The 11398-nt window shown below is 34.7% G+C and overlaps 1 protein-coding gene across 2 annotated transcripts; it reads left to right on the top strand.

Moving 5' to 3' along the window:
• Window positions 1–297: 297 nt before the first annotated feature.
• LOC143918824 (uncharacterized) lies at window positions 298–10216 on the top strand. Of its 2 annotated transcripts, XM_077440894.1 has the most exons (12): window positions 298–515; window positions 2456–2623; window positions 2700–2792; window positions 4513–4619; window positions 5115–5205; window positions 5280–5380; window positions 5469–5639; window positions 5737–5844; window positions 6892–7111; window positions 7179–7234; window positions 7339–7542; window positions 8242–10216. In XM_077440894.1, the coding sequence occupies exons 2-12, from the start codon at window positions 2523–2525 to the stop codon at window positions 9699–9701; spliced, it is 2712 nt and encodes a 903-aa protein (XP_077297020.1). In that variant the 5' UTR covers window positions 298–515; window positions 2456–2522; the 3' UTR covers window positions 9702–10216. The 2 variants fall into 2 exon arrangements, with proteins under 2 accessions (XP_077297020.1, XP_077297021.1); XM_077440895.1 differs by lacking the exon at window positions 2700–2792 and having other exon boundaries at window positions 347–515; window positions 8242–10193.
• The last annotated feature ends 1182 nt before the right edge of the window (window positions 10217–11398 follow it).

Here is an 11398-nt window from a genome sequence, read left to right as displayed (position 1 = left end):
TTGATCAGTTAAGAATTTTTATGTCATTTTTATTTATTTTTCTCTATTTCTTTTCTTCCATTTATGTATTTTTACTTGTATTTCCATGTACTTTTTACCATTCTTAATCTGTTTAGCACATTCATCGCTTTGGAATAATAATATGTATAATAAAATAAAATAAACTTCTTATCATTTCACTTATTTTATTTTATTTTTATTCTTTTGCCTTACATTTCTTACGCCCTTTCCAGCGCGATATGAGAGAGTTGACTGCACTCGGTAAATTAAAAACAAATCAGGCAAAATTGGTAGTGTATAGTGCAAGTAAGTAGGTTGGCGAGCGTGGTAAGAGGCGTGACCGTCGGATGACAGCTGCGGCACCGCAAACGTCGCCTGTCACTTTGGCTACTGGGGACATTTCGCGACTCTGCTTTCTCTCACGTCTTCTCCACTCCACTCCCTACACTCGTCCGATCGTCCGATCGTCCGCCGAGCTGGTCTGCGGCTGCGCGACATCACCCTCACATCGCACAGTGAGACTCCAACAAATTTACATATTTCACACACGTATACTACCATCTACGCAACACACTCATACTCCTCGCCAAAGAGCCGTCGAGAATTTCACATTGAAAGTAAAAATATATTTATAAATCCTTTCCTCAAACTTTTGGCTGCGTTTGTCGTCTCATTGTTGTTCGAATTGACATTTCCTCAATTTGAGGTCATGAGTGTAAAAATAAATTAGCACTTTATTGCCATCGTCGATTTTACTTTTGCGCCTAGTTTTTACAATCTTAATATGCCTATTATTTACGGATTCGTTTGACGTTGCGAAATAGATAAGTTTGTGTGGATTATTTGGATTAGTTTTATGCGAGTTGTAAATTACGTATTGTCAACGTTAGTCTAAATTATATACTCGTATTGAAATTATTTACATTTTAGTTTCAAGTCTATTCTAATAGCTACCGATCTATTTTAGACATTATTTTTCTTGTCAATATTTATAATATTGTCCTATTTCTTTAATGTTCACACCATTTCATTGACGATATGCGCTATTTTATGTCATACATATCTTTATACGTTTGCAATAAAATTACACAATCACACTTTCACCACTTCCTACGACATTTGTCACTTATCTTTGTATTGTGCTATCTTTTTACATGTGAATTAACTGTATTTAACATATCAAAAATGTTATATATTCTCTGATATGTAATGTGTATTTATAACGCATACTAATTGCTTATCGTAATTGCGTTTTTCAATTCTTAGTATTAAAAATATTCTAGTTAGTATACAATCAAATTTTCGATTTCGAATGCATAATTTATCAATAAAACTGATTGATTATACTATATGTAGATTAAAAAAAATCGCAATTTCGACAAACTTGCAGGGGTTTCCAAATTAAAGGCCAGGCCAGATTAAAAATTATAGTTTATGTTTTTATAGGGATTTTTTTACCAATCTGTACAGGGAGGTCTGTTGACCAGTGTCCCAGCCTATGGTAACACGTTTGTGTTTAGAAGAAGTTTCTTTATTGTTCAGTATACACGTATGTATTATTTTATATACGACGAAGGAGCTAGTTGCTTGTCTTCGAAGGAGTGAGCTGGCTGAACTCCAGAGGCTCACTGGCGCGCTGGTTTATATACTTAAGTTCGATACATGAATGTGTGCTGATGTCAGAGAGATGTAATAAGAATAGAGGGGCCCTTACGAATAAATAATTGTTGTCAATTTTACACGGTACGTCTCTATAAATACGCTACATCGCACGGAATACAATCGGGTCAATTTACTTATAAAAACGTATCCCATGTTGTTTAATGTGTGTTTTTGAATGTATTGTGCAATTTTTACCGATGCTTGCCCATCTTGTGAGTAATATAAACAAACAGAGAAGTTTTTATCGGACATACGTCGAGCACCAAGCATCAAATACGACTGATTCTAAAACTATTTAGATCTGTCCGTGGACAACTGTCACTTGACAACAATATAACACCTAAAGCCACTTCTATTAATATTACATTTCTCTGGCTGATGTCATTGTCTGGAGCTGTGAGATGGGGTCACTGTCTACGGGTCGTTTGTTGTGCGGCTGCGTGATTTTACTTTTTTTTGCAGGGTCGTGTGTCCAGAGATCACTCATCTGTGTGCAGCTGGTACAATGCAGATACAATGTATTCCTACACCACCGACAACATACTGCTTTTATAATACACTAATGTTGTGTCCGTTAATTTCAACGGGTGGTTTCGGAAAGGAATTGATACACGAATTAAAATAAAGTTATATGTTATATATAAATATAATGTAAGGTGATTTATAGGCACGCGCGTGCATGTATTAATCGTAAAATTATGAATGAATGTATGTGTGTGTGTGTGTCTTCCTTGGATGTGTGTATGTGTCACCCGTCGCTCATTCAGCTCTTAATTCGTTACTATTTTTTCAGATCAAAGATGTAGGAAACGAAGCGAGGACTGTACATCGGCAAAGTGGGTGCCTTTGAGGAATTGAGCATGTTGGGGGCGTTGGAGATCACCCTAGCTGTAGCCGTATGCATCGCACTAGTGGCAGTACTTGCCGCTTGTGTATGCGGTTGCCGTAAAGACTCACACAAGTAATTATCCATTCATACGAAATTTATGTTACTGCTTTCATTGTGATAATCATCAATTGCTTTTCACCTATAATAGAAGTGAGTTGATCGGCACGGCTGGCGTAGTGAAGATACACTGCGAAGAAGAAATCCAGCCCCCAACACAAGTCACTCCTGTTTCTGGCAAAAGGTACCATCTTTTGTGTATTACAGTATCGTTATTTGTACGATGACACCAATATAACATCGGCCGATTCTGTTTTCTAACTCATTGTATTGTATGTTTGCTTTGTGATCGACAATTGTTTCGTTTCACACATTTTTTTCCATAACCTTGACGCAATACTGCAAATAGACTGTAAGTCTCCGGGTCAACTTGGTAGCTATTATTATCGTTAGTAAGCGTTATTCTATGACACTAGTATTATTGCTATTCTATATAGTTCAATAATTCTCAAATACAATGGAAATCGGTCAACTATTTATGTACTGTCTTAAACAATTCTGTTTTATTATTGCTTTATTACTTCTGCCTATTTCCACATTACAAAATGGTAATTTCAGATATTCAGATATGATTACATACTTGAACAATATACATATGTATATATGTATGTGTGGATTATCTGACATGTCAGATCATCGTTATATGACTACTGAATATATATTTATTCACTTTATCTACTGTATCTTTATAGTTTTTATGACAGTATAAATTATTAGTAATAGGTACATATATAATACTGTATAAATTTTTATTTCATAAAGATGTGTTAACTCATTATGGACTGCTTGAATTTTCCGAAAACTATGAAAGTCTGCTTTTGTTTTTCAAACTAACGGTAAAATTGTGGGTTCTGTAAATTAAACATAACTCCTAAACTTTTCTATCAATTAAATTGAAATCAGAATTCAGCTTTCTTTTCATATTCAATTCATACAATTCATGTTGAACGAGAGAGAAAAACCAGTGAATTTCGATATCTGATTTGTTATCGTATTTGAATACTATTGTTGCGTAGGGGTGGGTGGAGGATCCTAGTAAAAGGCCAAAGTCGTGTCACAGCATTTATTGGTGATTAAGGAGATACACGCACTGGCAGTGTTCCGTCCAGAATGTCTTGATATCGCCTAAGTACCGCCTTATAACGGATAGGTCTCTCAGGGCATCTTCGACGTCCGATTTGTTTACCTATTGTTATGGTCACGTACTAGATGTGCCACGGAAGTCAGTCCCACGCTACCGCTGTGGGTTCTGAGAACTCTACCGCAATGCGACCGAGTTACCGCTACCCCCGCTAAGTGCATTTGGGGGTATCTCATTGTTAGCCGACTTGTACTTAAGCCTGGAGATAATCCTCGAAACCAATTATAATGGTCACACAGTCTCTGGGATGCTACTCAGCCTAATCCGATTGCACTTACTCGGCGGTGTACGTAACACTTTTATTATTTCGGAATATTATCGACAAAGTCCTTGAAAAAGAAAGTACATATAAATGGTACTTTTTGGTTATATGGGCGCATCCGAGCTTCGAGTATACACACATTCAAACACATACATGTGTTCCAGTGGAGGCCAGTATTACCTTATTGCAGAGAGAATCTCTTAAAATGGATCTTGGTTTCGTTGAAGAGCCGCATAAGGATGTTTTATCATAACTATACTGTCACTTTACTGAAACTGATTGCGACACCTAGAGATCATTTATGTATAATTCATATGTGTTAGTGTAAGTGTGTACAGTTGATGCCCGTATAAATACAAACTAAATGAACACAGCGTATGAATTTGTGGCCCATAGTGAGTTAATATTAATTTTATTTATAGCCAAAACTTTATGGTAATGTTTCTTAGATTCGTACAAAGGCCTGTTTCTAATCAATTTATAATTACAATAAAATTTTAGAGTTTCCGGCCAGAACAGTCAACGAAGTCTTCCAGAAATACCCCCATCAGTGCCATGCAGACAGGATAGTGGAGATACCGCCTCTGACCTTTATGCAACCGTTCAAAGTAAGATTGCAACGATTGAATAAAAACTCTTTAACCTTTACCTTTTAGATTCAATTTGTGACTATTTTTGGTTAAAGAGTTTTTATTGATTAAAAAAAAAATGTATAGAAAATTTAGATTTCACCATATTTCCCTGTAATGAAGCTTCGTTTATTTATTTTTTTATTAGTGATTTATTACATTCACAATAATTGTTTGCATGTATTCACTTGAACATCTTCAAATGCGGCGATATTAGATGCATGTACATATTGTCTTTTAGATATTAAATCAATATCAATTCTCGTAATCAAAATTATTGTTGATTTTATCTTTTTCCAAAGTTGCGGCCACTTCAAACGCGTAGCTCCTGCATTTCAGTGAATATCTGATCTGATCTATGATATACAAACGTACAATTTTTTTTTTTGATGATACATCAAACAAAAAAACGCAACACTCACTAATTGTCTCGCATTATTTTTCATTTATATTACTTATCACTTTTCACTTTAGGAGTATCTGAACAAAGTTCACCAAACACGACGAGGAGGTCTGATCATGCTTACGAACACGCATATGCTAAATTACGAGACGGCAATCACGGGTTCGACACCAGCTATTTAATTATTGATATTTCAATGCGTCGATATGTTCGTCACTAAGCTTTGCATTTTACAGAACTGAAGAGACCACCGTTGAAAATGAAACTGTCGTCAGAAATGCAAGTGCAACTTTACCATTACTATCTAATCTATCTGACGAGAGTCAATCTAGTACAGGTTCGCACTAGTATAGTACATACATATATACATAATTTTATTCATACCAAATTTTTCATTGAATTAAATCAATTTATTTTCATTATAGAAGGTCCCGTAATAACAGCAAGCAATGCTATCAGTGGTCAAGTGTCTTCAAGTCGTGATTTACCTTATATGACCCCTCCTGTTGTTTCAATCGCTCCAGTTATTAACGCTCTTGAAGAGCCTCCAGTACAACAGCCTAATCATTTCAGCGGAGATTCTGTGGATTCAGCAAGTCAGTATTATATCATATGTACATATATTAATTTTGGATCATGGACATATGAATATACGGTTTTGATATTAATTTCTATTTTTTTTTTATATTATAGAGGGTTATACTAGCATAAGCGTTCGAGAACCGCTTAGTTCCATACGCACAAATACAACGACAGCTGCAATATCTCAGCCACATTATGCAACAGTTTCCGATGATTCAGGTATACATACATATTATACGTCAATTCGTACAACTGATTATGTCTTTTGGAAGTCAAATCGATTTTAGATTCAATTTTTATGAGAAATTAATATAAGTGTCATGTGTGACAAAATATAGATACCGAAATAGAGATTTGGCATCTAGAATACTTATATTTTGATCCCATCCGAAGCCTAATCCTCATCTCGGATTAAACCATTAGTTGACACTACGTACATATGTATGTAAGGAGTCAATGAGAAATTCGTCTACATCTTACATCACAGATCAGCTTATATGCAATGTAACTTGTATGAAGTTTTTGCAAATCACTTTACATATATAGAAAATCGGCAATTTATTTATTTTTTAAAAACAGAAGCATATTTCAATATTTTTTCATCATATTGACAACAAAAAAGTATCCATATATTAATTTCTTTATTTATTTATCCATCATTTTATATATAATATCGCTATCCCGTCTGTGTGTCTGAGATAATGCTCGCAGTACTATAATACTCGTTTCGATTCGATATACATATGTAAGTCATAGCTAAATACAATAACAAAATAAAAAAACTTCTATATATACTGATCGCTACTAATGTTTCCGCTTGACAGAGAATTTATCACCATCTATTGAAAATTTATTTAATTAATTAATTTTTCTATTAGTGTTTAATATTGTTTTCGTATTAAACAATTAAATATAAATATAAATATATTTAAAAGGTATTTGAAAAAAATTCGACTGCGTGACGACACATTTCTTTTAATTTTTTTTAGTTAATAAATTAATATGCCAACACCATGCCATGATATATCATCGGGTACAACACTAGTATATAATATTAACCTCGACCATAGGTACCTCTACAGGTTGCCCAAGGTGACACCTATGGTCAAACTTTTGTACATAAATACCAAATACCATCATTACACGTAATGATTATACACAAAATATAAATTGAAAACGCTGTGCGACGACCACTAAAGCAATTTGGGATGGATTAATGGGAAAAGGAAGTGTTCATTCCATTTATAGCAAATTTTACTATTATAGATGAGATGTATGCCGCTATCGAAGAACCGTCCAATCCTGTCTATACGAGTGGATCAGAAACTTACGCTCAAATACAGCCTCCTCCCGTTCAACCCGTTCCAATTGTTGCAACGACCACCACCGTCGCAAATACGAGAAGTACAAATGTACAAACTAACACCACCGTGTTCAATGCAACTACCACTGTTCCATCGACGGAAACAGTCGAAGTAAATCCTAGGTAATAATCATAATCCAAGCCAGTTATAAATGATGTAAATAGTCAATACAACAGCTCTTTTTTTCAGACGAATAAGTGCTGAAGCACCTGCGGCTTCTACCTATCAAAAACATACACGTCAAGGTGAGTGAGTGCGTTAATTAATGCATGTTCTTCATTGAGTTTCATTTCTACATCGATTGTTCGGTTTTTACGTCTATATAACCATGTTGTTTATCTTTTTGTAGCGTCTAATTCTAGTTGCACAGGATCGGTAGGTACGTTAGGATCTCCGAAGCCGGAAAAGCGACAGGCGAATTCACCTCTGCCTCCGCCGCCGCAACCTTCGACATCTGATGTACTAGCGGTTGTGCCGGTGCCTCATCGGAAGAGTCAAGAGAGCCCTGTTAATCACAATAAAAGCAGTAAACACCATAAAATATCTAGCACTGGTATAAATTTTATTTAATATAAATTTTGTTAATGCTTAATTGGACAATTTCGCTGCATTGAGGTGTAGTTTGTCGTGTTCTTATGTTATAAATAATTTTTGATGATTGAAATGTTATAGCACACGTTTTTCTCATAAATCATTAGTTTTGATTGATTCATTGATCGCTTTAGTGAAACGAATGCCGTATTTAATTGTGTGATTAATGACTCATTTTTATTTTTAAAATGTTTTTTGCATGGTTTTTATGTCTGAAATATATATATATATATATATATATATATATATATATATATATATATATATATATTTTTTTTTTTTTTATTGTAATACTCATTGGCGTATTAGTACTTATCTGTGATTATACACATCCGATGCAATACATTAAAGCCTTATCATACTTGCATGTTTATTATAAACGTTTCAAGTACATACATATTGCCTAATGTATTTCATTATCTATGTTTTTGTGCTTAAAAAAGTTTTAAATTATCAAGTGAGATTATTAATAATGTATACATTTAATATGAAACTAATTATTAAATTAATACGTATCAGTAATTCAATATAATAGTATAATCCGGTTTTGATGGATTGTATTATGTTTCAATTTAAATCTGTACATTCTAATCAAGACAAGCGATTTTTTTTTTACTGTTGATTGATTTAATGGATGATCGAATTTTTTGTTTACTTTCAGGAAACCTTCACGATAATGATAAATTGCGACGGAGTCTCAATGAAAAACATCAACGAAATAACAGTTGCGTCAGTTCGTCTGATTTTTACGGGTGCAATTATCCCGTAGATAAGCATAGATTCAGTTCGGGCGATCTCGTTAGACCGCTCGTTGCTAGAGAGTTGAACTTTTCATTTGATAAACCTGCCGAAAAGACAGGCGATGCCATTTACAACACTATCGATGGAACCAATGACATTTACGCAGCCATTGATCAAGAAGTACCACGCAAAAGTCTGACTGTCAGCCAGCCCAACGTCACTGGCAGTCCTATAAAGAACGTTGAAGAAATGTATGCGAAAGTTATGAAGAAGACTAAATTGAGCAGTCATTCTACACCTGATCATCGCTCTCAGCCTTCCTCTCGACTTTCCAATTTCGATGATGCTCCTCTGACGAGAGAACACGCCTCAAACTCCAGTCGGAAAAAGAGCAGTCAAAATGATGAAGATAAGTTATCAAAGCCGATCGATGCAAAAAGGCTTTCCGGTTCTAGTCCGACGACTTCAGCAACATTGCAAGATACTAAAATCCTTAACGTTCAAAAGTTGAATAAGGACGATCCTGGATACGAGACCATAGACAGGATAAGAAATAAAAGCCACGGTTACGAAACCGTCACAAAGACAGCCAATCCGATCAAAGCTGAAAAAGTCGACCCCGGATACGAGACTGTTAAAGAATCGAGCAAAAATCAGAAACACAAAGTTATCCCGACCGTTTCCGGTGGGCTGATGCAACATTCGCACAATTCCGTTGATATTTTACATCGAATAACTCTCCACGATGGACGAGGTGCAAGTCCCATCAACGAGCCAGGATACGAAAGCGTTCCCAGCGGACCAGACAGCTTGATCAGCAACGATCCGGGATATGAACACATCCGCCGATCAGAAAGGTACACCTCCGATCCAGACCCGAATTACGAAGTATTGCGGTCTAGAAACGCCACACCACCTTACGCCTCTATCAGGAATAATAAATCCCAAAACAACATACCGGGATATTCCGTCATTAATAAAAAGCCTAAAGTTCCCGACCACAATTGGAGTAACAATAACGAAAACTTCGGGTCGGAGCCGAACTATGAATCGATGCCTCATGAAAATCCTTATAATACCGGCAGCGAGTCCGATCCTAACTACGAATCGGTCGGCCCGAAAGATCCCAATTACGAGAGTGTAAAGTTCTTCGACGGAGCTGCTAAAGATCCACCTTATGAGAAGGTGAAAACCAGCACCAATGCCGGCTCAGACGGTCCGAACTTTCAAAGGAGCGGATCTTCGACGAGTTACGAGAAAGTTAAGTCTATACTGAAACATGACAAGCACAGTGATGATAAAAATGATAATAGAGCGAACGGATCCACTCTTAGCTATCCACCGGAGAATACGCCCGTTGCAGACTACTTCCAAGTTTAATCAAAGCAACTGCAGGGTCAGACTGACGAGCTGGCTAAACGTTGAATTCCTACAATTAATGTTACATACGTAATATATAAATCAAAATTTTAGTAGACAATGTAGAAAATATTACATCGTATCAGGTTTTTCTTTCGTTTAGTTAGAGGAAAAATTTTCTACTTAACCCTTTGAATGCTGACCAACGCCGATCGGCGTTTTGCCATAAGTCCATTTTGGCAATTGTATTTTGAGCATGCACAAATTAAACAAGAATACTACCCGCTAAGCCTTTCCAGGTAGCATTTAAAAAAAATGCATTGAACATGAGCCGTGTAATCCGTGTCATTCATTTGTCAACGTTTATAAAGACTGGTTTACACCGGAATTTCTAAATTTATAACCATAGCAAAATTTCCCGATGGAAATCCCTAACTGCTGAGTATTTTAGATTGTGGCTTGGCATTTAGATTGTTAGCATTACATTTTAACGACAATGAAGAACTAGTTTTGAAAAAATACATTCGTTAATAGACTTATTTTGTTTATTTTACATTGTTGCAAGATATATTAGAGAGTCTAAACACACCTTTACAAAACTCGAAATCCTCGGGGGTAGTTATCTAGGGTTTGTTTGGATTAGTTACAATTTTTATACCTGCTTTCTATTGGATTTCTAAATAATTCTAGTTGGAAGTGTTGGCGAAATTTTCAGCGTAGCGGGCTTTCAACAGAACAGAAGTCGGCAATCGAAGGGTTAATTGTCTGGTAGAGTTTTTAAATATTTAATATTACAATATCCTCGTGTATTTGTGAGACTAATACACCAACTATAAATGCAATATATTCATTAAATATACCGTTCATGTTTTGTAAATAGTTCGTCCATTTCATAAAAACGATTTTAGTGTACATATCAAAAATTTAAATCGCATTCGTCGACTACCAATGATTCAAAGCAGCCTTATACATATGTAAACATACTCGAAAAGATATTTATGACATTTTTTTATGCACAAAATGACACGTTTAAATTAAAAATAACAAAGGAATTATTTTGATAACAATGAGAAAATACTGTGTATATACATAGAATGATATTATGTATATTATGAATTTTAAAACAATTCATCATGATAATTATTTTGAAGTAAACTAGATACGTATTCGTCCCCCCCCCCCCCCCCCCCGGCATGTAAAAAGTATTTCATATTATTAATAATACGATTATTCTCAAAGTACAAGTAGACATTATTTACAATGTGTAATATATATACATATATAAATATTTATTATTTATTATATTTTATTTTAAAAGCGAAATCTAAACAATTACAATTGGTATTCACTCTCTTCGTATATTTATTGAAAAAAAATTAAATAATCTATTGTATTTTATATTTATTTTCGATTTTACTCAGTTTGAGTATTTGTATCGATTCGATTGTAAGTATTTAAATTGTAAAGTGTTGAAATTTGTTAAAAGTATTGAATAGTGCCCTCACAAAATTGATGTAGTTCTCGTGCCAAGCACTGCTGATTTTTTTATATATATTTTTTTCTTTCATTTAAATTTTGGTACGATTTTATATTGCATTTTATACTCTGTTTTGTATTTATGCAATTTTTTCCATTCCACAACGAATTTTTTTTTACACATCCATTATTTTTATATATACGAATAGCAATAATGGTATAATTGAAACGAATACAAGCGT

Source organism: Arctopsyche grandis, chromosome 11 (genome assembly GCF_051622035.1).
Source record: "Arctopsyche grandis isolate Sample6627 chromosome 11, ASM5162203v2, whole genome shotgun sequence".
NCBI lineage: Eukaryota > Metazoa > Arthropoda > Insecta > Trichoptera > Hydropsychidae > Arctopsyche > Arctopsyche grandis.
This window is presented reverse-complemented; position numbering and strand designations above follow the sequence as displayed.

What these genes read in the sequence shown, in the direction of transcription:
- LOC143918824 (XM_077440894.1), top strand. Translation starts at nt 2,523, where the DNA reads ATGTTGGGGGCGTTGGAGATCACCCTAGCTGTAGCCGTATGCATCGCA. An exon ending in ACTCCTGTTTCTGGCAAAAG is followed by an intron (nt 2,793 to 4,512) that starts GTACCATCTTTT and finishes ATAAAATTTTAG; the next exon opens with AGTTTCCGGCCAGAACAGTC. An exon ending in CCATAAAATATCTAGCACTG is followed by an intron (nt 7,543 to 8,241) that starts GTATAAATTTTA and finishes GTTTACTTTCAG; the next exon opens with GAAACCTTCACGATAATGAT.